This window comes from Rhinopithecus roxellana, chromosome 20 (assembly GCF_007565055.1).
Source record: "Rhinopithecus roxellana isolate Shanxi Qingling chromosome 20, ASM756505v1, whole genome shotgun sequence".
Classification (NCBI taxonomy): domain Eukaryota; kingdom Metazoa; phylum Chordata; class Mammalia; order Primates; family Cercopithecidae; genus Rhinopithecus; species Rhinopithecus roxellana.
The window spans coordinates 41448833-41473582 of NC_044568.1; the positions used below are offsets into that span (position 1 = coordinate 41448833).

A 24750-nucleotide genomic window follows, 5' to 3' on the forward strand; every position below is an offset into this window, starting at 1 on the left:
CTCTGGGTTTTTGGGGGACCCTAGGGACTCAGGTAGGAGGTAGACCCGGGAGGGACCCCATGGCTTCTGCCACAGGAAAGCTGACAAGATGGCAGCTGCTTGGAATCCCCCTGCTGCTGCCAAGGCCCCTGTGGTGGGGGAGCTCACCGGCTGTTTCCTAGATGAGCCCGAGAGAGGCCTTCGAGGTTTCCAAGGGCCAGCACTTCCTACTCTCCTCAGCCAGTTTCAACACAAAGAGAGGAAGGGGCGGGATGGGATGGGACCGGTTGTGTGTGTGGGGGCTGGGCCTGGAACAGGAGGAAGGACCCTGCCTGAGGACTTGCAGAGGCCTGGCCTGCTCCGTGGTGGGGGTGCGACCCCTACTGCGGCAAATCATCACATTCCTGGGGGTCCAGGCTAGTACCTAAGAGGCTTGGCCAAGAGCATGGATGTGGGGGCTAAGGAGGACCTCCCGGGTCCACAGCCATGCTCAGTCTCCTGCCGTCCTGGGGTATCACTTGTACCCTGCACAGGCCTGGGTGGGATTTTCTGCTTCTCAAAGATGAAAGGGCAGGTCTTAGGTGTCTGCCGCTCTGAGCAGCATGTGTGGGGAAGGGAACTTTTGGAATCAAAGTGGCACCATTTCCCATCTCTCTCTGTGCCCGGCTCTGGGCTCCCATTAGTGTTCAGAACCCAGCCTGGGAGGCCTGGCCTGGCTCTTCCTCCACTCCTAGATGGGAAGGGCTTGTGGCAAACTGGGTTGTCTTCTCAGCACGAACAAACAGCAAACTAACTCCATGCTCCCTCCCTGCCCCACCCCGGCAGGGTGACCCCAGGTGCCCTGCCTCTCCCTTTTCTGGACTCTTGAGGGCAGCCCTAAGCTCTGCCCCTCCCAGGGCCTAGTTTCCAAGGGCCATCGGGAAGGAGCCCCAACGGAATTGGAACAAGGTCTCCTTGGCATTGAGGTCAAGCCCCCTAACCCTAGCAAGGGCTGGACCCCCACCACCTGCACGCCCTTCCAGCTGGAGGCTCCAGCCGAAGGCCTTACAAACAAGAACACACTTGCCAGCTGTACAATTTATTCAGTGCACATTATTTACAGAAATCAATGTATGGGGGTGGACACGGAACCCCCGCAGCCCCACCCCTTGGCTGGCTCTCTGGTTCTGCAGGGGGCAGAAGCTGCCAGACCCGCACTTGGTGCCGGTGCACGAGAAACCACTCGCAGAGGCCAGAAGAACCCTTCGCCCCCAAAGCGCCTCAGGGATCCTGGGTGGCAGACCCCACTCGCTCAGGGCCATGGGGAAGCACAGCCAGCTGTACAGTACCATTTCCCACAGCAGCCACGGCCTCCTGCTTGCTTTGGGAAGGAAAAGAGGAAGGAGGCATCTCTGTCCTCAGGGCTGAACCCAGGAGGAAGGCAGCCTCAGGCCACAATGGGCTTCTTAGTGGGGTTCACAGTCTGATGTGTGGCTGGCCTATCCCCACCAGTGTCTCTCCTCCCAGGACCCTGCGGGCACAGGGAGCTGGAAGGGAGGAACCCTGCATGCCCAGTGCCTGGCACTGTGGGCACCCAAAAGGTGGGCACCCATTCACGGCCATGCACTGCCCAGGCCTAGGCCCTGTCAGCTCCCTCTCCCTGGGGCTCAGGACACTGGCAGCTGAAGCCTGAGGGAGCTGGAGCTTAGGCCCCTTAAGCTGGTGGTGTGAGTGGGAGAGGGAGGGAGGAGGTGCAGGGAAGGAACAGAGGGTTCTAGCTCAGGGAGGCATCTCTGCTAGGGGCAAGGCTGCTACTACCCTGGGGAGAGGGGCCTTGGCATACTCCCTTTGGTCCGTGGTGAGGCAGGCCCAGGGCCCTTTCTCCAGAGAGGGAACGAGGTGTGGGCCCAAGGGGAGGTGGGAGCTGGGAGCTGCTGCTGGGGGTGGGCTGGGTTCTCAGGCACAAGGAGCCAGGGTTGCTGAGGCTGTCAGAAGTGGATTGGGAAGGAACCAAGCTTCAACACAGGCTCAGGGGCCACGGCCCACCTCCCTTCCAGGTCCCCTTCGGCCTGGGGCTGCCCCTGGATGGAAAGCTCTTCCTCAGGCCCAGACTCACTTGGGAGGGAGGGGACCAGGGGGGCCAGCCAGTCTCCAACTGGGTAAAGAGAGTCTGCAGTTATGGCCCCAGGGCTCAGGCTGAGGAGGGGCTACTCTTCCAATGTGGGCCTCTGCCTCTCTGCTCCCCTGGCTGTGGCCAAGCCAGAGGACGATGAGGGCCTAATTCCCTGTCTGGAGCAGAACTACATTTAGAAAATTCTAAACACCCTGCCCCGGTCGGGGAAACAGAAACAAATGGTCAAGTAAGGTGCCAAAAACAAAACAAAACAAACACCTGGGCATAAATAATGAGGGTGGGGCAGACAGGGTGTGTGAGGGCTGAGAGGGGCCCCTACCTGGGGGCAGAGGGAGCCCCTGGAAGCCATCTCAAAACCACAGGTGCCCCCTGAGCACCGTGAGCAAGAGTGCCGGGTGGTCAGACCCACTCCTGCAGCGAGCGCTTGCAGTACAGCAGTACGCGTGGCGCACCCTTGCGCTGCATCTGCACAAGCGCATACGTGAGGCCCAGGACGCAGAGAAGCAGCAGCAGTGGCACCAGCACCATCACCACGTTCACCGTCCGTGCCACCTCCTCCATCTGCACCACCACGCGGCTATCCCCATCCTTGTCGGCCCCGGCCCCAAAGTCCCCATCCCCATCCTCCATGTTGCTCTCTGCGCTGTCCACCCCGGGCTCTGTGCCCCCGTGGGGGTTGAAGGGCGGCCGGGCCACGTCGGGCCACCGGGGGCCTGGCTCCACGTGCTCCTGGCAGCCCATGAAATCCCGCAGGATGGACTTTGGGTAGCCGGGCTCCATCCGCAGGCGCTCATTGTCGAATTTCCAGTATTTGGTGCCCTTGTAGAAGTAGGTGTAGGCTGTGGGGGCAAGGAGGCCAGATTGGCTTCAGGTCAAGCCCAACCACCAGTGAGACCATCAAAGGCCAGGACATGCCGAGGGCTTCAAAACGCCCTTCTTGTCATTTGCTTCCCTGGGCATTTTCAAATCTTCCCCATCTCAACTTGGAGGAGCCAGACTGAGGCTCAGAGGATTTTGGGCCGAGGGCACGACTAGAATCCTGGGCTTCCTGACCAGACTGACATTAGCTGGGGCAGGGCCTGGAAGGGTCCTACAGCCTGCTGGGTTGGGTGCTGCAGTAAGGGATCCTGCTGCCCCTTCCCAGAACTGGCTTCACCTCTTACCACAGAGGTTCAGGGTTTTGCTCAAGGCCACACAGCACCCCACAGTTGTTCTAGAGCGGAAGGAACCTGGTGCTGCCTTGGGCTGGCTCTCTGGCCTTGGACACCTTGCCAGCATCCCATCAACACCAGGCAGGGCCAGGCTTCAATCAAGGGGTGAGCAAAAGAGATCAGAGCGGCTGCAGAGTGCCAAGCTCACATACAGAAGCTGTATAACGGGCCCGAGCACTGGCAAAGCAGACAGGGTCCCCCCTGAGTCACCTAAGCTGAAGTGTAGTGGCGCAATCACGGCCCACTGCAGCCTTGATCTCCCAGACTCAAGCGATCCTCCCACCACAGCCTCCTAAATAACTGAGACTATAGGTGCAAGCCACCACACCTGGCTGATTAAAAAAATTTTTTTTGTAGAGATCAAGTCTCACTGTGTTATCCAGGCTGGTCTTGAACTCCTGGACTCAAGCAATCCTCTTGCATCGGCCTCTCCAAGAGCTGGGATTACAGGCGTGAGCCACTACACCTGGCTGGTTTTTCTTAAATGTACTAGAGACCTTGCTAGAAAAATAGAAGAGGCACAGCTCCCTGTCTCTCGGTTATAATGACAGAGACAGGGCTTTCCTTCTAGGTAGATGAGCGATGCCCTGGGAGGATTTTCACCCCTAACACTCTGAGCCAAGCCTGCCCCACTCAGGCTCAAGGCTCCCCTAGGATTGCCTGGGGGCGGCTGGATTCTGTGGGCATCAGGGCAGTTCCGAGCTGCATCTCTGGACGCAGGCAGAACTGGCCTGGAATCCTGACTCCGTACCGTCCTGGCTGTGGGATTTGGGCACTCTGCTCAAGCTCTCTGCTTTATTAGTTTGCCTGTGTGTAAAAAGGAATTTTAACCATGCGGGAAGGACCAGGGTGTCAAGCTAGGTAAGCTCCCAGCCCAGAGCGTGACACAACGTGTCCCCCATACACACCATCATAGTGCCGGGTGACCTTGGGCAAGCCCTGCCCCGTGGTGTGTGTAGCAGGGGTTATTAGGTGCTGGGCAAACTGGGAGGGGCTGGCCAGGTACCTGCATCATTGCTCAGGAAGGCCCCTTTAGGGGAGGCAGGGATCCCCTGCCAGATACTGATGGACTTGGGGTATCCAGGGTCTCCACGCTGTGTCTCCTCGTTGAAGCGCCAGTACCTGCGACCAAAAGCACCAGGCTGTGGACCTAGAGACCCTGCTTGGGCCAGGACCCATTCCCCATAGGCAGTGGATTCTTTCTGGGTAGGCCTGAGGTTGAGGGGGGCCTAGCTGGGGCCTTCTACCCTTAGGGGAGGGGTGCACTGCTCACCTGTCCTCTTGGAAGAAGAAAGTGTGGCCTGTGGGCTCCCACCAGATGGCTGTGTCGATGCGGTCATAGGGAATGCCCAGGCCATAGCTGGTCAGCGGCTGTGGGTAGCCGGGCTCCAGGTTTGCTTCTCGAAAGAGCCAGTAGCGGTCACCTGCAGGAGAGGTGGGAGGCAAAGTGAGGACAGGCCTGGGGCTGAGGGGTGTGTGTGGGAAAAGAATGCTCTTCTGGGCCCACAAATCCATTCACATCCACTGCTGTCCCCCTAAGACACACAAAATCACACTCACACCCCTCTACATATCCATGACAACATACAATGCAGTCACCCGCACATCACACAACGCACTCACAGACACCTGAGGCACACTTGTTCCCATGAGCAAGTCACCTGCTCACACCCATACACGCCACACGCCACCCACGGCCCTCGCTTCCATGTGCACACGCACCCCCACACATATAGTTCTTGTATGGGGAGGGGGCTGCCTGGCCTCTGGGTCTGGGGGCTGTGTCCCTGGAGCTCACTCGCAGCCCTCAGTGTGTGGCCCAGCACTCCCTGCTTTTAGTGTGGGGCAGCCCTGTCCTCATGCCTCGCTCATGCCTCGCTGAAGCTCAGGAAAGTGGGGTTAGAGCCCTGGTGGATCCACCACGGGGCGCTGCCCTGCAAGACCTTGTCTCTGAAGACAGACCACAGAAATCTGGCCCCAGAGTGAGCTGGCGGCACCTGTTCTTATGAGGATGGGGCTGCAGGAGGCAAAGAGGCAAGGACAGAGGGAAGCAGGGCTGAGCCCTGCGCTGCACGAGGTGGCCAGGTACTTCCGGGTCATAGGTCCAACCCTGCCCCAGGCCTCTATCTTCCTCCCGTCCCCACCTTGCTGCTGTGTCCCCATCCTCCCAGAGTGAGCCCACAGTGGGGGCACAGGACCAGACATGCAATGCAGCCCTTCACCTCGTCTTCCCTTGGGTCCAGCAGGGTCAGAGGTCATGGCAGGAAGGGTGCCCAGCCCCCTAACCCTACCCCTGCTCACCTTTGAAGAAGACAAAACGACCGTCTTGGCGCTCGTAGGCAGCACTGATGTCACTAGGCAGACCACGCCAGAAGTGCCCGATGGGCATGGGATAGTTGTCCAGGACGCGGTTGTGCCGGACTCGCCAGAACCAGCGGCCCTGGGGAGGGCGTGGTGTGAGCAGGCAGCACAGGCAAGCTGCCTTGGCCAAGAGAGGTGCCATCCTCAAACCACCCCTTCTCAGGTGAGGGTGGGCCCAGGGAGAGGACACTGAGATACTGAGGCAGGCAGTGGCTTGGAAACTCAGGGCTGCACAGAAACAGCCCTGAGCTGGGGAGTTGGCACTAGGGCTTGCTATGTGACCCTGGACAAGTCCCTCAACCTCTCGGGCTGGATTCCACCTCGTCTAGAGCTGAGGGCTTAATGGCTCCCCGGGTCCTGCTGAGTGAGGGTGGGACAGGGGGCCCAGAGCAGCCAGGGAAAAGGCTTAGGGACAGGCATGGGAGGCAGGGCCAGACCTTGAACACGAACATCTCCCCGCGAAGCATGGCCACTGTGTCAAAGTCCCCGTCGCAGATGTTGGGGCCATACTGGTCGGGCCGCTCTGTGGCTCGGGGCTGGGCTGGGGGGCCCGCCTTTGGGGGCCGCTCTGGCTTCCCACCTGGGGGTGGTGGCTGGGGAGGCCGGGGCGGCCGGTGGTCGGGCCGGCCTGGCCGCCGTGGCGTCACAGTGGGGAGAGGCTGGGTGGGCTGTGGTTGACCGTCTGGGGTACCTGCAGAGAGGCGGTGAGTCTGTTCAGAAGTGAGGTCTGTGTTCCTACTCAGAATCCGGGGCCCTGGGCCCCCAGCACAGGTCCACCCAAGTGGAAAGTAAAATCCTGTCCATCTACAGCAGACCCCTCCCCAACACCTGCCTCCATCCTCGGTGGGACCTGGGTCCTCCTCCTTCTAGCCCCTCCTCAACCTCCCCACACTGACCTTGGGTCACTGTGCTCCTGAGGGTGTCTGCCTGCATGTCCCCTTGGGGACATTCCCCTTGGGATGCCAGCCTGCTTCAGCAGAGGCTCCAGGCCCTGGCTTCAGGCATTTTGGACTCTGCATTTCCAAGTTGTGGGGGATGCAGCAAGGGGTGCCCATCAAGTGTCCAGCATGGCAGGAGCTGCCAGCCCCGAGCAGGGCTCGGTGTGAGCACAGGGTGCAGGCCTTGGCCCACTGAACTGGCCCCGGGGACCTCACTGCTGGAGACTTTTCTCTGGTGGGCCCTGGGTGGGGGGTGGCACTTCCTCGAAGCCATTGGGAAGTGATAAACCCGCAACACTGTGAACAGAGCTGTGACAGGCTCAGGCTGGAAGTGACGGTGGGAGGGGGAGGGTCCTGGGATCCCCGAGGCACTTGTGGTCTAGTAAGAATACCGCCAAGGGTAAGGAGAGGAAGGTCATGAGGAACAATGGTGCCACCTGTGTCCCTTCAAGGCCTCTAGCCTGCAGCCACAACCTCGAGTGAGGGCCAGGCCCTGGAGGCAGCCAGCTCTAGGTTTCACTTCCAGCACCACCATTTATTCCCCAAATGATGTGGGCAAGTCACTAATCCTCACTGGGCTTTGGGTTTCTCATCTACAAAATGGGGATGGCAGTAATGCCTACTCCTCATTGGGCAGGGACTTAAAAGCGGCATGCAGAGCCTGCTGGTAACAGCCCACGCACCGTAGAGCTGCTGGATGCCACGGAGATCATCCTCGGGCAGCTTGAAGTTGTCGACGTCCTTCCACTGGTAGAACGGCGCCATGATGGCATTGGGGTTGCTGGAGTGCTCCAGCCCCAGCGCGTGGCCCAGCTCATGCACTGCCACCAGGAAGAGGTTGTTTCCTTTCGGGGAGAGGAGGAGGCAGCACAGTCAGCTCTGGCCAGTCCCAGGACCTAACCACCCTGGACCCGCCAGGCTGAGGCTGCCAGAGAGCCTGCCCTTGCTTCCCTCTTGGAAGAGGCTGAGCTCTTTTGGTCTACAACAACCCCATCTGAGAAATGGGTACAATCATCCTTTCTCGCCTCCCCTTGGAGATGGTGGGACAACAGACTGAAATCAAGTATAGTGATCCGGAGACAAACACAGGGGAACTCTCTCCTCCCAGCCCTGTGGCTGCTGAACCCACTCAGCAAGGCACTGTTGCCCAGCTCCGGCGCCGCCTGCCCTGCCCCCAACCCTGGCTAGCTGTCCTCACCATGCAGGTCAGTGCTGGAGAAGGTCCAGGGCTCATCTGCGTCAAAATGGGTGTCCCCGCCCAGGCCGGGGCCAGGGAAATAGGCGTGGGCCAGAAAGCCACCGGTGCCGTCAAACGGCGAGCTGTCGCCGTGGAAGCCAGAGGCAAAGAGTACCATGATGTCGGCCTCCTTCTGCCGCCGCAGCCGGATGTCCTCATAGGGCACCTCCTGGAAGACCAGGGGCGTGGCCTGCTCCCACACACGGAAGGCCCTGCGCACCGCCTCCATCGAGTGGTACCAGCCCAGCTTCTCCGTGTAGTTCTGGATGCTGGGGGTGGGTGGGAGATGAGTGAGCGGATACAGGGCCAAGGGCCTACTGTCCTCTGCTGGTATGTTCCCAAGAGGGCACGCAAGGTCACCAACAAGCCCGTTAGTATCAATTGGCAGCTTGCTTTGATGTAAATCATAATTTGATTTTGTCAAATCCAGGAGATCATGAAGATATCATTAAATTAAGATTGCACTGTGGCAAATAAACTGATTTTAAGTAAGAGAGACATTAAGTAAACTAAAATACAGGTACTATGTAGCTGGGGGAAAGACCTAGAAAATGGGATGCAAATGGGTGAGGTTTGGGAAACACAGGCTGAGCAGTTCTGAATGTTGAGCTCCAGGGTCAGACAGACCTGAGTTCAAGGCCTGGCTCTAACAGTATCTGTGTGACCTTGGGTAAGTAACTTAGTCTCTCTATTTCCAACTTCTTTCTTTCTTTCTTTCTTTTTTTGAGATGGAGTCTTGCTCTGTCACCCAGGTTGGAGTACAGTGGCATGATCTTGGCTCACTGCAACCTCCGCCTCCCAGGTTCAAGGGATTCTCCTGCCTCAGCCTCCTGAGTAGCTGGGACTATAGGCACGGGCCACCACACCCGGCTAATTTTGTATTTTTAGTAGAGACGGGGTTTCACCATGTTGGTCAGGTTGGTCTTGAACTCCTGACCTAGTGATCCGCCTGCCTCGGCCTCCCAAAGTGCTGGGATTACAGGCATGAGCCACTGGACCTGGCCTTCTTTTTTTTTTTGAGATAGAGTTTTGCTCGTTTCCCAGGCTGGAGTGCAATGGTGTGATCTCAGCTCACTGCAACCTCTGCCTCCTGGGTTCAAGCGAGTCTCCTGCCTCAGCCTGCCGAGTAGCTGGGATCTCGAGTAGCTGAGATTACACCACCACGCTTGGCTAATTTTGTATTTTTAGTAGAGACTGGGCTTTTCCATGTTGGTCAGGCTAGTCTTCAACTCCCGACCTCAGATAATCCACCAGCCTTAGCCTCCCAAAGTGCTAGGATTACAGGCATGAGCCACTGTGCCTGGCCAGTTTCTTTATCTGTTAAGTTAGAAAAGAGTGTGTGTGTGTGTTACTTTCTCCACAGGGTTCCAGTGAGGATTAGAGGAAGTAAGTTGTAGCCCGAGCCTGCATTTGATGAAGTATGGCGAAGCCTGCTCTTACGCATATAAATCACATTCAGCTCTGTGTGCTGGAGAGACTTCCATTAAACCTGAAGGGAATATTTTAGTTGGTTGTACCTTGAATTCACTCTCGGGGCTTGAGGTCTAAGTGACCATAGGAGCCACTCTTCCTCGGGAGATGGAACTCAGAGTGGGGACAGAGCCAGACTGGAACAAAAAGGGGAACCCTTGGGGAAAAATCACATGGCTCAAGGCACACTTGGCTGGGGGGTTTTCTTGCTCAAGGACTCAGCAAAAAGGATGAGGGCCCCTGATCCAAGGATTCTGCAGGCGACTTGCCTGTTCACTTGATGGATGCCTGGATTCCTGCACCCCAGCCATCCCCCACCCCTCGCCACAGTCTGTGCTAGGGCAGTAGCCCAGCTGTGCCCAGTGAGGCCAGCCCCTGTCTGCAGGGCGGTGGGAGGTGGGGAAGGACAGGGCAGAAGCAGCTTGAAGGGTCCTGACCTTCTCTCGAGGGAGACTGCCTGGTGTGTGTGGCCGGTCTCATCAGTGTGGGAGTGGGCTGGTCTGTTGAGGCTGGGTGCCCTGGGGTGGGCTCTGGGAAAGGAGGCCTGAGGCTCGGCCTGCCAAGGGGCAGACGTCTCCCTGGGCAGCTGAGCCCCCTACCTGAAGGTCAGATGGTGGTTGTTCCACTTCCTCCCAGTGAGGGCATAGCGCTTTCGCCGCCGCCGCAGATTGGCTTTCACTCGTACCCCGAACTGGTCCGGCACCCCACAGCGGGGCCGCTTCATCCACCTGTGACATAGACACAGAGGGGTGAGCACGGAGCCTCTCCTCCACACACCTGCCTGTTCTGGTACTGCCACTTCCAGGCTTCCCAGCTGCCCCTCCTATGACATGGTGGGGATGGGGGACTCTCAGCTTCAACTTCCAGTAAAATGGGCAAAATGCCTGTATTGGAAGACTGAGTGCTTCCAGGAGTGGCTCAGTCAAGGTGAGCCCTTCTCTCCTTATCACCCAGTAATGGAGGGTCGCTCAAGGCCTTCTGTCCTGGATACGTTATGCTCTGTGCACTCTTTTCAGGGACATGGCTTTAGGTCATGTCACTTGTTAGATTCATAGCCATGCCTAGCTAGGATTTGACATCCACAGCTCCTGGACTGCACCTCCACACTCCCCTGGCCATGTCAGACATCACTAATCGATCACTGTGCTCCTTACTGCCAAGGCCTGGATTCTGCCCCTGGAGCTTTTTCAACACAAGGCTTTAGGCAGCCACTCCAACCAATGAGAACTGGCATGGAGGACCAAACCGTTTGGCATCTCTTATCTAGGCCACTCTTTTCTGGAAACTCCACATGCTGAGCCCTCTTGAGAACAGGCCAGATGGAGGGCAGGTGTCTGTGGGGTCTGGATGAGGGGGGAACTCACTCCTTGGTCTCTTCATCGAGCACACCCGTGACTGGGATCCCGTAGAAGCGCTGCATCTCAGCAAGGGCTGAGGCCAAGATCTGGGCGGAACGCATGGTGGACATATGGCGGCTGGGCTGGGGTAGGTAGCCATAGAGCCGCAGCCAGTTCTGCAAAGAAGCCACAATCCCGTCAGCAGCTACCTCCAAACATGTACAGCCTGTGCCGACTGCTTCCCACCACCTCCACCACTGCTGCCCTATCTGAGCCGTCATCACCTCCTGCCCAGGTGACCGTGTGAGCCTCAGCACCCTCCTCCCTGTCATCTCTCCTCACATAAGAGCCAGAACAAAGGCCAGGTCAGATCTGGTCAATTCTCTGCTTAGAACCCTCTGAAGATTTCCCATTGCAAAGGAAAAGCCATTTGTACAGGAGCCACAAGGTCCTCACTCTGTCACCCCACCTTAGCCGGCCCTCACCACAATCCATCCCAGCTGGGCACGCTCCTGCCTCAGGGCCTTTGCACTTGCTGCCCCTGCTGCTTGATGCACTCTCCCGCCAGACAACTGTGTGGCTTTCATCCTCATTTTCTTCAGGTCGTTGTTTCCATACCACCTTATCTAAGAGGTGTTCTCTGACATGTTAAAAAGGCCCCATCAGCTATACCCTGCAGCCTCCTCCTTCCCCCCATGCTTATCACCCATCTAATGTACTATATATTTCGATTAGGCGTTTGCTATTTGTCTTCCCCCATTAAGACAGAAGCCGTGTCCACAGCAGCTGACAATTGCACTGGCCCCTCCAGGGTCGGCCCCTACCAGGCCAAGGAGACTGCTGGGGACCCAAAAGGATTGAGGACCTCTTGAGGCCTTACCCTTTGGCACTGCTCCCCAAAGACCTTAAATCTCCTGGAAAGAGTGGACAGATGCAGGTACCCACCCAGGCTGGAGGGCGGGACAGAAGCCTGAAGCCCAGGCCCTGGTCTACTACAAAGTCTTCATTCTTCCTGGGCCCCAGCTTCCTCACCTATAGAATGGGGAACCATGGGCTGTTGAGGGGTGAGGTTTGAGGAAGGCAGCCTTCAAAAAAGCTGGTATACAACAGGTGTGCCCTTCCCTTTCTAGGGCTTGCTTGGCAAGTCTTCTCATCCATCTACCACCCACCCTGCCAGATGTTTCTGAACACCTTCTGTGCCAGCTGGGGGTCACGGGAGGACTAGGCTGAGGCATCCCGGCCTTCAGGAACTTACAGTCTTCCTGGGAGACCCAGCCCACCCAAAAAGCAAGGAACCCACACCCCATGAGTTGCATGGCCAAGCCAGAGGGCAGAGCCAGGCCGAGCTGTGGTAGAGAGGGGGTTCTGCCCTGCCTGCTTCATGTCCTCAAGCTTTCAAGAGCATGGTGACCACCATGGGAGGCAGTGAGCAGAGACCAGGGGCTGCCCTGGACCTTGGCCACTGCAAGTGTTTGTGTCTGACTTGTCTGGGTCTCTAGGGGTATCCAGAATGAGAAGCCCTTAAGGCCGGCCCTCTGAGTGCTCTGGGAGGTGAGGACTATACCTCGAGGGCCCAGGAGCAGGGGAGTAGCTGGACACAGAGGTTGCTTTAGGCTGACAGCTCACATATCTGCCTGCCACCAACGTCACATCTAATACTTCAGGCACTTGCTCTCTCAGTGCCATCCACCAGCCCAGCCCTGGCAACCAGCCAGGTCCCTGGTGTGACTGGGCAGGCCAGCTCAGCGGTACCCAGGCTGCTGATAGACGGAGCAGCTGCTGAGCCAAGGAAGGCAGCATGGAGAAGCTGCCGGGGTTGCAGTCTGGATGCGCGGCCACAGCTTTGAGGCCTCTCAGGACCCGGGAAACGGCCCCAGAACAATGGGGCGGAAACACGGAGCTGAGAAACCACCACTAGCTCTGGGGACAGGCGGAGCTAGGCAGAGCCTGGCTTGGTTATTTCCGAGGTGTGACTTCACCTCCTTATCTCTCAGTCGGTCATCGGTAAAAGTGGGGTTGCACCAGGACCTGCCGCATCTCCCGGGTTTCTATGAGGAGGAAATGGACAGTGCACGCTAGTGCCTGACACGACCCTGGGCAGCAGATGGTGCTCGACACACGTGCAAATGACAGAGACCCGAGGCCTGTGTGGTTGTCCCTGGGGCAGGCAGCCTTCGGCCTCCTTGACCCATTGTCAACCAAGAGGGCTGATGGGTCTGGACCTTCTAAGACTGGTGATGGGCCAGGCTCCACCAGAACCCCAGAATGGAGGGAGGCAGGAGGCCCCCAGGGCCCCTCCACCAGCACTCCTCACTTCTGGCCCAGGGCGCATTCCCACAGCTCAATAAGATACTGGCAATGTCGTGGGTACCCTCCCTGTTCTTCCAAGCATGGGAAACCTCTCCCAAGGCTCCTGTGCTGGGGGGTGTGGAGTGGCAGATCCACCATCCTTAAAAAGGACAATTTCCCTGAAGGTGCTTGGGGAGATCCAGAAGGCGAGGCCATGATGCTCAGCCAGCTCTAACGGCAAAGGGAATGCAGCTAGAGGCCAGGGGAGTGGCGAGGGACTGGCTGCCGGCAGATTAGGGCACCTCTACATCACCTATTTGCATACGGTAAAAATATCTCTGGGAGCGCAATCATGGGCCACTGAGGGGCTGATTAGCAGTATCTGCAGAATGATAGGAGGGGAGGGCGGCGGGGGGATCAGTCTGGGGCCCCGGGGAGGAAAGCGAGGGTGCTGGCCTGTCTGCAGTGAAGAGCTCCAGAGACCAGCAGAGGGGCCCCTTCAACCCCAGGGCCAGTTCAGGGGCTGCCAGGAGGGTCCCAAGGGCACTATGGACCCTCCACACAGAGAATCAGTATTGAGTTCCAGGAAAGTGAAGAGCTTCCATCTCGCTATCAGCCAAGCTTCAACCCTCAGCCACCTGGGGTGAAGAGCCAGAGGCTGAGGATGGGGGCACCCCTTGGGCAGTGATTGGGGGAGTTGGGGGATGCACCAAGGATGCACAGCCTTGGTGCAGACCAGCCAAACCTCTGGATAACAAGGCGAAGCTGACAGAGCACACCTGACCAGTGAAAGCGTGCTCAGGGTGGCTGAATGCCAAGTGTCCATAAATCTGCCCGGGTGGCAGCAATACCACCCATAGGACTGGGAGCTTCCTCCTTTCCCCAGGGTCCAGGAAGAAGTTTCCCGGCACCTTCCCGCCACACTAAGTGGGACATGTTCGGGAGAACACAGGAGGGAAGAGACAGCAGGGGGCGGGGACGTGAGGGCAGGGCCGGAGGTGCTGCTGCCTCCAGGTGGGCAGTGTGGGGAGCTTGCTGAACTACTTTGCTGCCACTGGGCAAAAGGCACAGATGAGTCCCCAGGTCATGACTCCCAGTCCCAGTGTTCAAGCCCTTGCTGCTCTCCTGGTAACTGTAAAAACTGTCCCTAATACAAGGAACCTCTTCCTGCCACCTAGAGTCACAGGTGGGGTGAGCCACGTGGGTGAAGCTTTGCTTCTCAGGTGAGGAAACTGAGGCTCAGAAAGTCTGTAAGTGGCAGAGTAGGGTGGGACATGAAGCAGGACTTGTTTCTTCTGCCACCAAGGCCACTGTCCAATGGGAGGGAAGGAGGGCTCTGGGGCCATGAGGGCCCCTCCCCTCTGCAGCTTGGGGTGTGGGCTACTATGGGGGGCACCGGCCACTGTGGTTCTCTCAGCCATTTCTTTTCTTTTTTTGAGACAGAGTCTCTCTCTGTCACCCAGGATGGCGTGATCTTGGTTTACTGCAACGTCTACCTCCTGAGTTCAAGCGATTCTTCTGCCTCAGCCTCCTGAGTAGCTGGGACTGCAGGCGTGCGTCACCACACCCAGCTAATTTTTCTATTTTTGGTAGAGACAGGGTTTCACTATGGTGGCCAGGCTGGTCTCGAGTACCTGACCTCAGGTGATCCGCCCACCTTGGCCTCCCAAATTGCTGGGATTACAGGCTGAGCCACCACACCTAGCCAATTTCTTTCTTGACTTCCAGACCCCATCCCATTAGTATTTATTGACACTTCAGGTGAGTGGCAAGGAGATATGGGGTCACCAGGAGTCAGAAGTGGGGGTTCCTGGACCTCGGTACACAGGAGAGGCCATAACCGCAGCACCTGAGTCTGCGTTGACTCAGTGGCCTTGGAGGCAGAAGAAACAAGTCCTGCTTCATGTCCCACCCTACTCTGCCACTTACAGACTTTCTGAGCCTCAGTTTCCTCACCTGAGAAGCAAAGCTTCTCCCACGTGGCTCACCCCACCTGTGACTCTAGGTGGCAGGAAGAGGTTCCTTGTATTAGGGACAGTTTTTACAGTTACCAGGAGAGCAGGTACCCAACTCAGGGCCAGCCACCCATTCCAGCCTCCAGTGAATGCTCACTGCCACTCCTGAAAGGTAGATTTATGACCATTCCCATGATACAGACAGCAAGGTTCAGAGATAGTGAGTGCCTCACCCAGGGTCACAGAGCTGACCTGGGCTGGAACTGGGACTATCGGACCAGGCTGCTTCTGAAGTATCACCAGCTCCTCTTGGCCTCAGGCTGGGGACACTAGGCCTTTCTCAGGAGCAGTGCCCAGCACAGCACGGGGAAGGGTGCCTAATTCTCCCCACACGCAACATCTCCGGCCGGGTCTGGGCGCTGGGCCATCTCAGTCCACCCTCCCCCACAGGCTGCTGAGAGGGTTGGTGTAAGAAGCCGCTAGATCAATACTGTGCAGTGAGCAGCCGCCACAGTGGGGGAGTGGGGGTGGGGTGGGGGAGGGGGCAAGCGTCTGCTGCCGCTGCCCCAGCCGGCCCTTCCAGCTCCTCCAGCCCTCAGATCTGTGGAGCTGGCCGGCAGCCCCCTCCCCCAGGGCCCTTATCAGACCCCAGGAGATAAGGACACTTTCTACTGGGCTCTGCTTTGCCTCTGTCACCCAGGTTCTGTCTGCAATCTGAGCAGACCCAGGCAGAGTTGTCCAGCCAGGCACAAAAGAAGCCTTGTCAAGGCTGCCAGCGATGGATCCGGCCCCCAAACCTTTTGTGGCCTTGTGAGGTCCTCACCATGCTCATCTCCCCTACCCTGTAGTCTTGGTATTGAGGGCTCTAGGGAGCAGGCCAAGGCTGTGCCCAGCTCTGTACTCCCAGCCACTAGGCACAGAGCCTATGCTGAATGGGACAAGTCCTAGGACAGCCAGGGAGCTTGCAGAAGGCAGGGTGCGCACTCCAGGCCCACAGGGTCCACCTAGATCAGCAGACCTGAGCCAAGAGTCCACTCACCAGCTGGGTGGCCCCAGTACCATAAAGCCCAGCCACCCGCAAGGCCTCGACGGACTACAGCTGGCCAAAAACTCATCCAGCCTGCATACTGCAGACAGGGGGCGCTCACTGCCACCCAAGGCAGCCCATTCTCTCTCCAGACAGCAACGACTGTTAGCCCTTCCTCAGGCTGAGCGGAAGTCAGCCCCTGAGGGCCGCTCCTTGGTTCCGACTGCTAGTCCGCATAACAGGGCCCCAGGCAATGGAAGATGGCTAGGATAACTTTTCTAAGCCTTAGTTCCCTCCTCTGCAAAATAGGGCCAAGATCATCACTCCGATCCACCAAGCAGGGTTGAGAGCACCCCCAAGGCCAGTAAAGGAAGGTGGCATGGGCAGGGCGTGGTAGCTCACGCCTGTAATCCCAGCACTTTGGGAGGCTGAGGCGGGCAGATAACGAGGTCAGGAGATTGAGACAATCCTGGTTAACACAGCGAAACCCGTCTCTACTAAAAATACAAAAAATTAGTCAGGCATAGTAGCACGCGCCTGTAGTCCCAGCTACTCAGGTGGCTGAGGCAGGAGAATCGCCTGAACCCGGGAGGTAGAGGCTGCAGTGAGCCGAGATTGCTCCATTGCACTCCAGCCTGGGCCACAAGAGCGAGACTCTGTTTCAAAAAAAAAAAAAAAAAAAAAAGGCGGCATTGAGCCAGGTCCTCCTTGGTGGATTGCACACTACCTTTAGAGGCAGTATGGTCCACATTTCAGCGGTTCTAGGACACATATGCTTAGTTTGGGCTTAAATCTTCTCCCTCCCATGGGTCTTAAAGCGAGTTGAAGGTGGGGGCTGGGACTCTGGGTGGTGGGGAAGTCCAGCAGGAGAAGCAGGAAGGAGGAAGACGTCTTGAGGTCTGACCACTTCTTTACCCAGCAGCCTTCCAGCCTGCCCCACACTCCTTAACTTGGAGGAAAAAACAACCGGGTTCCCTGGCCAGTGGGCGGGGTGAAGAGGCCTCTGTTAGCCAGGAGTTTCAGGCCTGGCTGGGGGCCCGGCCTTGGGTCCTCACCTGGAAACCTCCCTGCAGGTGCTGACTCCTAGACGGGGCTATCCACAGGGCAGAGCTTGGTTGGCTGGACAGATGGGGGCAAGGCTGGGTGGGCCTGGGGAGGGCTTTTGGCTCACACAGCTAAGGCAGCTCTGGCTCCACCTCAGAAACCTCCTTCCCACCTGGATCGGGCCCAGCAGAATTCTGCGTGGTGGAACTTCCACAGGATGGCACCCTAGGCTCTGCCCTGTAGCCTTTAACCCTACATAGGGGTTGGGAGCTTGGGCTCTAGGCCAGACTGAGCTGGGTTCAAATCCAAGCTCTGCCACTCCCTGGCTATGGAATGCGGGGGTCATTTTTCTCGACTCAGTATTAGTTTTCTCTTTTGTACAATAGGGTAATGACAGCATATACACTTGAAGAGTTAATATAAGGATTAAACGTGAAAATGCTTACAAAACATCCCTAGGCTGTGTCCAGGACAGACACAAATATGTTGAACATGCTCAAAAGTAACACCTGCGCCGCACTCCTTAGGCCCCCTGTGCCGGGCGCTGTGCATAGCGTTTAGTGTTTTGCACATAAATGCAATGAATCTCCCCAGTAACTCCATCAAACAGATATACCACTGCTATTCCCTTTTTATAGGGATCCTAAAGTTCATACAGGTTCAGTGATTTGCCCAACAGTAAATGCCATTCACTTCTGTCACTGTGTTTTGCACTATTTTGCCAGGGAGGCTCTGGACACAGGGTGTAGGCCACCATGTTGTGCACTGTTTTGCACTATGTATCAGGTGCCATGCTCATAAATGCTGAACGTGGAGTTAGACTCTCACCCCTACAGGGTGACAGTCACTCCTAGGGGAAAGACAAGGCAGTGCCAGTGCCAGCGCCAGTGCCCTGGAGAGGCAATCTAGACCTCGGCCTGCATCACCACCAGCCAATGGCAGCAGGATGGGGGGCATCTCCACGGGCTGGCTAATGGCTGGAACCAGGGGCTCATCCACCTGTCCTGTCACTGGAGGCTGAGTTGGGTCTCTTTCCACTTTTTCTTCTATTGCCACGAAGGCCATGGGATTAGGGAAGAGGCATCCCTCTTTGCCTCTGGGATCCAGGTCCAGCTCCATGGCCTCTGGTCTCAGGAATCCCTGGAACCTGTGTCCCACTGTGAAGCAGCCCTATCTGAGCCGTCACTCAGGGCTGTCCAGCCAGATGGTGCCTACTGTGTCTCAGATCTGGAGCGTTCAGCCGCCTGGGTCCCAATCTTCACACTCAATGGTGGGCTTCACCCAGGACCCTCTTTGTAAAGGAGAAAGATAGAAGCAGGGTCCGCAACCCCTCCCTGTCTTTGCTGACTCAGAAAACACATCTCCAGGACCAAAGCACTGCTGGAGTGTCCAAGCGAGGGAATTACCTAAGCCTTGGGATGATATGGAGGATATCCATTCTGATCTGATCGGGAAAGCAGTGGTGCTCACAGCGACCACCGCAGCTAGCCTGAGGCAGAGGTCAAACTCCCAGCGGGGCAGAGGTGATGATGGCAGGGAACATCTGGAACAAACAACAAAAGGGCCACAGAGGGACAGCCAGAACAAACCACTTGGCAGGGAGGGGCTTTTCCACGCCTGCAGTGTGGCCATCTTGAGTGGGCATAAGAGACAGCAGTGGACACTGGGCTTTTGAGGAAAGTCTTCTTTTGGGGGTGGGGATAGTGTGTTATTTCCATGTTGCTCCTCTCCACATTCATGGATATCTTTTAAGTATCGACATCCCGTGGGGTTGGGCAAAGGAGGTATTTGTGTTCAGAGGTTATGATGGGAAGGTCAGGCCAATACACGCTCAGACAAGGAGCTTACACTGGGCTGTTCTCTGCAAGGAGACAGATGACTGGCTGGACCTAAGGGCAGTCCCAACTCGGAAACATGGCAAGGGCTGGGTGTGGAGTGCATGGCCCAATGAGATCTAGGTCCTTGGCTGGGCCAATCAGACCAGTTCTCGCTGGGTCTTGACACAGAGCATGGAGAGGAGTGATTTGCTACTAGCAAGAAAACAGAGTAAAAAGCAGAGACAAGAGGGGAGGGGGAGAAGATTCAGCTTCTGTAGATTCCCAATGACAAGGCCCTGCTGTTAACCTCCTTTTCTTAGCTGGTGGGCAAAGACAGCATGTGTAGTTTTGCTCTGTTAAAAGAAGGAGGAGACTAGTGGGGCCCGCCGGAGCCAGCATGGAAGTACTAGTAGAGACTGAAGTGCAGGAAGCCCGAGACTGTGGCTCACCTGAAGGTCGAAATGAGAATTCACGCCGACCCCCGCCCAATCCCCCACCCCCCTGCCGCCTCATCTGCTCTGTGGCTGCGTAGGGGCTAGGAAGATACTCGTGGGCCTATTCAGGAAGGGTGGGTGGATCTGTCTTGGTGGTGGTGGCACCACACCTGTGAACTCTGGCAGCCTGAGTCACCTCCACAGAGCAGGCTGAGGGCCTGAATTGTGCCTGGGAGGAGGGGGTAGGGGGAGGCAGGTGAGATAAGAGCTCCGCTGGTGAACCTGGAGACTCTCAGCCCTGCAGGGCAGGAACAACAGTGGGCACCTCAGCCAGGTGGGGATCTGGCCCGGAATGACTACAGACTGGGACCGGACATCTAAAGGAGAATGTGGGATAGGGCAAGGCAGCTCAGTGGTGGGTTAGGGCCTGGCAGGTTGCAGGTGTTTCTCAGTTCCTAGCACGTGCCAGGTTCCTTGATGTCTCAGCCTTGTGCAACTCCTGTGGCTTCCACCCTGGGAGGGGAGAGAGGAAGTGGAGAGGGGCTGGCCTTGGCTCAACTGCCAAGCTGCTCTGAGAAGGTCCCAGCCATGACCCAGCTGGAGGTCTAAAGCTGTGCAGATGCTGGGGTGAGGATGAGAGAGCCAGCCCTTCTCCGAGGAAGGGAGGCTCAACACAGGGTGTAGGCCAGGCCCAGGAGTCTGAGGCCACAGCCTCCTGGCAGATGGGCTGGCTGCTGAGGCCATTTGACTCTTTGGGCCCACATGTGGCCAGACCTGATGGGACTCCAGAAGCGGCCTGTACCCAAAGCCAACTGTAGGAGCTGGGATACTCCACCTGTCTCTAGCCCTCTATCTGCATGGCTGCCAACATTCAGGGCTCCCTAAACCTTTCGGGGTCTCTTCCAGCCACTGCCCAGGTCCAACCAAAGTGTTTCCCCAGGAGTAGGGCTCCAGGACAGTCACAATCTCCAGATCAGGAGCACGGTCTGTGATAATGCAACCACAGCTTCTTCCCTGGCAGCACTGAGCTGTGGGCACTCCCTGAACTGGGGGGTTGGGGTAGGGGTGAGATGGAACTGGAAAAGCAGAAGAGAGAGAGAGTGAAGCCCCCTCCGACTACAGGTCCCTGCACCCCAGAGCTCCTGGCCAGCTAGGATGCCATTAGCAATGCACAGCCATCAAATTCCATCATTGCTTCCTATGTACAGACACCATCCCTAAGTAAATGAGAAACTCAAGAGTGGGATTGTGACTTGAAATTCTTTGGCACTCCAGCCCAGAGTGGCAGGTGGGCCCAAACGGCACTCTCAGCCCACTACTTGGGTCACTGGCTGAGGGGTAATCCTCACCAACAGGAGCCCCCTAAACTCCTGCCTGCCTGTGTGAATGGGGTGGGGGAGGGTGGCCAGACTGGGTCGGGGCGGGGCTCCTATCCTGGCTCCTTGCAGCTCTCCCTGGCCTGGCCAGGGAGGGAGGACAGAGCAGGTGGGGAACTGGCTGGGAGGTGTAACTAGAGCCCAGGAGGAATTCCCTGCCCTTCCTCTATGCTTTTATTAAAGTAGGGCGGGGAAGGGCAAGCTTCCATCGGAAAAATCTCCCAGGCAGCCCGGGGAGATGGGAAAGCCGCCGTGGGCCAGGGAGGGAGCACCAGCCTAGCTGCAAATAGAAACGGCGCTCAGGCCCGCAGCCGGGGCAGCCCAAGGGCACCAAGGCCTGAGCACCGTGCAGAAGCGGCTCCGGGGTGGTTCTTTTTCCCTACTCCCGGCCCAATCCTCTCCTCGCCTATCTGGGGCAGGGAGCAGGTCTTAGAAGTCGGGGAAGAGCGGACCCTGCTCTTGCTCTGGGGCAACAGAGCTGGCGCCTTCAGTGTCCTCGCTCGGGAGACACCATGGAGCTGGGGCGCTGGCTGGACCCGGCTCTACGCCGGGATGCCGCGCCTGGTCACCCGCGGAAGCCATCCACAGCGGGGCCCCAGGAGGGACGCCTAGCGGGCTCCTAGCGAAAAGAGGCGCGGGGTCCACCTTCTCCCACCCGGGGCTTCGACGTAGGGGCGCTGTTGGAAGGAAGCGCTGTGGGAGGCAGGGTCCGTCCTTGGGACCCCGCCCGGGCGTGGCTAGACTTCCTCGCAAGAGCGCAAGAAAGTAGCCAAAGCGCCCCCGCAACCCAAGTCCGCTGCCTCAGCTGTTTGCACCCAACCCCCCGCATCCCGGCCCGCCGTGTGCGCCTCGGTATCATCCAGACGAGAGGCCACCTGGGCAGGAGCGCTGTTGCCCAGCTGCCCAGCTCCTGCTCCGCCTGTGGCTGTCCCCGAGAGTAGCCCCCTCCCCACTCGCAAAGAGCGCCACTGCGCGCCAGCCGGGCTCTCGAGGAATCGGCAGCCCTGGAGGGAAGGAAGGAGGGGACGCAAGGGCTGGGGGCGGCGGAAGCGGCTCCCGGGACACAAGCTGAATGTGGGGGGGTCTGGGTGGGGGCTCAGTGCCCAGAACAGGACTGTACTCGGAGTAGCCGGGAGGCGCGAGCCCTGCGCCCTCCCGGGTTTGGGAAGAGGTGCGCTGCAGAGGGCGAGCTGGGGAGGGGCAGCCTGCCAAGTCCCCTTTCTTCCCCGCCAAGGCCCAGAACAGGGGGCGCGTCTCCGCTCCCTCCACCTCCACGTCCCTGGCTGCGGGCGTGGCGCCTCTCTAAGCCCCCAGCCCTCAGCTAAAGGGCAGGGCGGGGGTCTTACCTCGGCATGGACCTCTGCGTCTTCGGCCGCTACGCCAAGGCCCAGGCAGCCCAGAAGCACCAGGAGCAGCGGCAACAGTCGCGGCCGCGCCGCCTCCTCCCGGTCGCGGAGGAGGCTGCCAGTCCAGCCCGGCCGTCCGGGCGCGCTCCGGTTGCTGCCCATGCTCTCGGCGCCCAGCCCGGCCCGGAACACTGCACGCCGGGTCCTCGCACGCGCCTTGGAAACTTGCGACGCTCCCTGGCTCCTGGCCCGGCGGGCGCGCCGCGCACCTCAGGCTCCCGGTCCCCGCTGGAGCCGCCTAGGTCGCCTCGGCAAATTCCCAAGCCCGAGGAGAAGAGGGCAGGGCAGGTCCGGGAGCTCGGAATCAGCGGGAGGGAAGGGGGCCGGCCGGAGCTACCCCCCGCGGGGTCCCGCAGCCTCGGCGCCCAGAGCCTGGGGCCCGGCTCCCGAGAGCGAGCGCAACTCCGGAGCCTTTGTCTGGCTCAGCGCTCTGGCCGCCCGGTCCCGCGGCGCCCCCTGCGCGCCCAGCTCCCTCTGTCCATGCCTGGGGCCGGGCGCTGCCCGGAGCGCGTGCCTCCTGCCCGGGGATTCTGCTCGCCGCCGCGCCCGACCGGGCCCGGGTCCCCAGGCAGTCCGGGGAGGAGGCGCAGGGAGCCCACCCGAAAGAGAGAGCGAGCGAACCAGCCAGCCAGCCAAGGAGCGGGCGCCCGACGTCCCCGGCGAGTTCAGCGCGGCTCCGGGCGCTCCCAGCCCTCCTCCCCGCGCGCCGCGGCCGCCGCGCTCTTAAAGGGCCAGCGTGCTCCCAGTGCGCGGACCCGGGCGGGGACCGGGGGCGGTGCCCCAGCCAGAGGCTTCTCACGAGCAGGTGCGGGCGGCCGAGGCCCGGCAGGTGGGCGGCCCGTTTACTCTTCCCAGACGGCGGGAAACCTCTCCAGCCCACCCCGCGTCACTCTCAACCCAGCGTCTGAAGGACAGGGGTGTCCTCCAACGCGACCCCCCGCGGAGGGAGGAAGCAGGGAAGGCGTGGTCTCCCTGCCTGGGAGGAATGAAGACTCCTCCTTAGGGATCCTACCTGGTGGGTTGGGGGGGATACTGAGGCCGAGGGGGTCGGGAAGGAGGTCTTAGGGGAGGGACCAAAGAGTCGTTATATATATATATATATGGAAATTTGTCAGCCTGAAACCTCTTTTCAAAAGCCCCAGGGTGTCTCTGGCCATTGAGTAACTTTCCTCAGTATCTTGAGGGTTTTGTGCGCGTCGAGGGCGCGTTGCGGCGAACAAGGGGCAGGTTTAGGAGGGACACGGTTCAAGTTCCGAGTCCGCCCCTTAGCTGCAGCTTGCACGTGGGCAAATTAATCTCTCCGAGTCTCCATGTTCTTATCGGGAACGTGGGGCAAAGAGTTGGGGTGAGTGCGAGGTAAGGCTTCTGGTTCTTGGCCTGGCGCAATAGGTGCCCAAGCACTTTGGCCACTGGCTAGTGCGAGTGAAGTGCTACAGTGCGGCCCGACGCGGCGCGGGGCGGGTGGACACACCTCCCCGCGAAACTTAATGAGCTGGCGTTCATTCTATTCCGGAAGCAGCTTGAGGTCGGGGCGGGTGGATGCAGGAGGCCACAGCTGGGAGGCCCGGGTCGAAGGTCCACCGAGACCCGGGGGCCAGGCCAACGGCAACCCTGGAGACTGACCGGCGTGGTCAGTGGGTGAGGGCGGCAGGCAGGAGGGCGGAGACCGTATTCCTTATCTTCAGACCCGGAAATGGAAGCTGTCCTCACCTGAGGGCGGTTTTCTCTAGAGCAGGCCCGCGGGGCACCCCAGCCAGCCTCACCTCCCGGAAACTGGAAATCAGGAGACCTGGCAGAGCGCCTTAGAGAGCGCGCATTTGAACCCTCCTGGGATGTCCTTGGGGAAAGGAAGTCGGAATTTAGAGAAAGGAACCGGGCAATTTCATCATTTCCACGGACTCACTTCTCTGTAGGATCCCTCATCTGGGAAGTGGGTTTCTAAATTCTCCACTTTGAAATTTGCTTTTGGGAAATGTGCAGTGGTCTTCAGACACAGACAACAGGGTTGTCCTTGTTTAACCGACCACGTTGCACTCTTTCATGATATTTAGTTCCGATTAGCCAATTTAAAAAAGTTTGGGGCTAGGAAAAGTGGCTCAAGCCTGTAATCCCAGCACTTTGGGAGGCCGAAGTGGCAGAATTGCTTTAGCCCAGGAGTTCAAGACCAGCCTGGGAAACATGGCAAGACCCCATCTCCACAAAGAATACAAAAATTAGCCAGGCGTGTGTACGTCTGTAGGCCCAGCTACTTGGGAGGCTGAGGTGGGAGGATCACTTGAGCCCAGGAGGTTGAGGGTGCAGTGAGCTATGATCATGCTGCTGCCCTTCAACCCAGCTGACTCAGAGCGAGACCCTGTCTAAAAAAAAAAAAAAAAAAAAAAAGGTGGGGCTTAAGGGGCTAGCTATTAGTGAGAGGAGCCCAGGAATGAATGGAGCAACATTCTTAAAGGCCTGGGTCAGTCAAGTCTGGTGATTTTCTCTCTGTTGGAGGTTCCTCTCTTGGGGTCCAATCCTGCCTTAAGGAAATGACATCCCCTGTGACCATATCTTGAAGCTCCCAATTATTGGGTCTGGCTCCTATAGGTACTTTGGGAATCCAAGGTGGATTTGCACCTACATCCAACCCAAGATAGCTGGGTTTCTACTGGGTCTGGCCAGCACCCAAAGCCTGAAAGGACTAGTCAGTGGGACTGAGATGTGTGAACTCCAGCCCTTCCATCAAGTAGCTTTAAACCTTATCCATATTTTGCCAATAT

General features: G+C 58.4%; 1 protein-coding gene and 1 pseudogene across 1 annotated transcript; one reads left to right on the forward strand and one right to left on the reverse strand.

The window, feature by feature from the left end:
* The window catches only part of LOC104664082, a 49025-nt pseudogene extending 46757 nt beyond the window's left edge, over window positions 1–2268 (forward strand).
* MMP15 (matrix metallopeptidase 15) lies at window positions 1042–22887 on the reverse strand. The gene is made up of 10 exons (XM_010365511.2): window positions 21935–22887; window positions 10674–10822; window positions 9909–10037; window positions 7801–8108; window positions 7286–7447; window positions 6102–6355; window positions 5605–5743; window positions 4577–4727; window positions 4310–4425; window positions 1042–2931 (listed from the first exon to the last, which is right to left on the reverse strand). The coding sequence occupies exons 1-10, from the start codon at window positions 22094–22096 to the stop codon at window positions 2492–2494; spliced, it is 2010 nt and encodes a 669-aa protein (XP_010363813.1). The 5' UTR covers window positions 22097–22887; the 3' UTR covers window positions 1042–2491.
* Between the last annotated feature and the right edge of the window lie 1863 nt (window positions 22888–24750).